This window comes from Tupaia chinensis, unplaced genomic scaffold, assembly GCF_000334495.1.
Source record: "Tupaia chinensis unplaced genomic scaffold, TupChi_1.0 Scaffold140061_1, whole genome shotgun sequence".
NCBI classification, from domain to species: Eukaryota; Metazoa; Chordata; class Mammalia; order Scandentia; family Tupaiidae; genus Tupaia; species Tupaia belangeri.
The window spans coordinates 127,737-129,119 of record NW_006199940.1 but is presented as its reverse complement, the minus strand read 5'-3'; the positions used below and the strand labels follow the sequence as shown (position 1 = coordinate 129,119).

Here is a 1,383-nt window from a genome sequence, read left to right as displayed (position 1 = left end):
CCAAAGCCACTGGGCAGAGTGGGCCCGAGGCGGCAGCGGGGCCCCTCCCTCCTGCCCCAGTGCTGCCCAGGGCAGGCCTAGGACCCACCGTCCAGGTACTCCAGCAAAAGGGGGATGGTCCTTCCCCACCGTGGGCCCAGCAGGGGGTGGATGTCCCGATGCAGCACATTCAGGAGCCGCAGGGCAGCTGCTGCGCGCCCGTCTGCCAGGCAGGGGCTGGAGGACACGACCTGGGGCAGAGGTGGGAGCAGGCCTGAGCAGGCAGCCCCCTGGAGGCTTGCACGCCCAAGCCGGCGAGACCATGCACAGGCTGCAGGGCCATGATGCGGGAGTCCAACGGCCGGCCGGGCGCCAGCTCCGAGCCAACCCTGTGCAGGAGGTGCTGGGCTCACCAGGAGTCTCGTGGTCACAGCGTAGGGAGATGGGAGGTTCACTGCAGACAGACGTGGGGCGGTCACTCAGTGAGCAGCCGCAGCAGCTGGGAGACAAGCCAGAGCCCCGGGGTGTGGGTGGGGCTGGGGTCACACGGGGCCAGGAGGTACCAGGCTCAGGGTCAGGGACCGGGATGGGGTTAGGGGCTGTGGGCCACGGCACACCCTTGGCGTCCTGCTGGATGAGGGAGGCATCGGCCCCGGCCTCCTGCCTCTTCAGGGCCAGGTGTAGGAGGCTCCGGCAGAGTGGGGTCAGGGCCCCGGTGAAGCGCACGGGGATGAGGAGTGTGAGCAGGTACGGCCAGAGCACCTGGGGGAGGGAGGACCCTGGTCTGCAGGTGGCGTGCGGGCCAGCCCCGAGGAGCCAGGGGTGGCACAGCAGAGCTCGGGAGAGCGCAGCCTCTCTGCTCATCCTGCTGTAGCAGGGCGGCCTCTGAGCTCGGCTGCTGCCTGGGAGGCCGAGCTGCCCACCGCAGTGCCCTCGCCGCAGGGGTAGGGTGGGCAGGGAGGGCAGCCACAGGGCGGGCAGCCTCCAGAGGGGGAGTCCTGAGCTCTGGGCCCTGCACAGGTATGAGTGCAGGAGGCCTGGCCACACTCACGTCGCCCATCCTGTCCACGGTGGTGCTGACCAGGTAGAGCGTGCGGACGCTGATGGCCCGCACACTGTCCGCCGCAGGGTCGTCGCCGTCCAGGCCCGGCTTCTCAGGCTGGAGGTGGGGAGGTAAAAGTCAAGCGCAGGCATGGGGTGGCCACGTGGAGCCAGGCCAGCCAGGTTGGGGGCCCGGGAATGCCCTCCACGCTGAAGACTCCCAAGGAAACGGGCTCGCCTGGATGCAGCGCCACTCAGTCACCCCGGACGCACAGAGCAATGACCCTGACCAGCACGCCGCACCAGGCGGTGGGTGGCCCGGTCTGCCCAGGACAAGCACCCTCCGTGGCTGGGGCGGGCCTC

At 70.1% G+C, this 1,383-nt stretch overlaps 1 protein-coding gene across 5 annotated transcripts in view; it reads right to left on the bottom strand.

The window, feature by feature from the left end:
* Nucleotides 1-1,383, bottom strand: part of MROH1 (maestro heat like repeat family member 1) — a gene marked incomplete at its 3' end in the record, with an annotated part of 83,574 nt that overhangs the window by 21,867 nt on the left and 60,324 nt on the right. For all 5 annotated transcript variants that reach the window (XM_027765952.1, XM_027765951.1, XM_014593242.1 and 2 more), the window contains 4 exon segments: nt 89-230; nt 393-433; nt 597-741; nt 1,031-1,138. In XM_027765952.1, coding sequence (XP_027621753.1) covers nt 89-230; nt 393-433; nt 597-741; nt 1,031-1,138 — 436 coding nt within the window.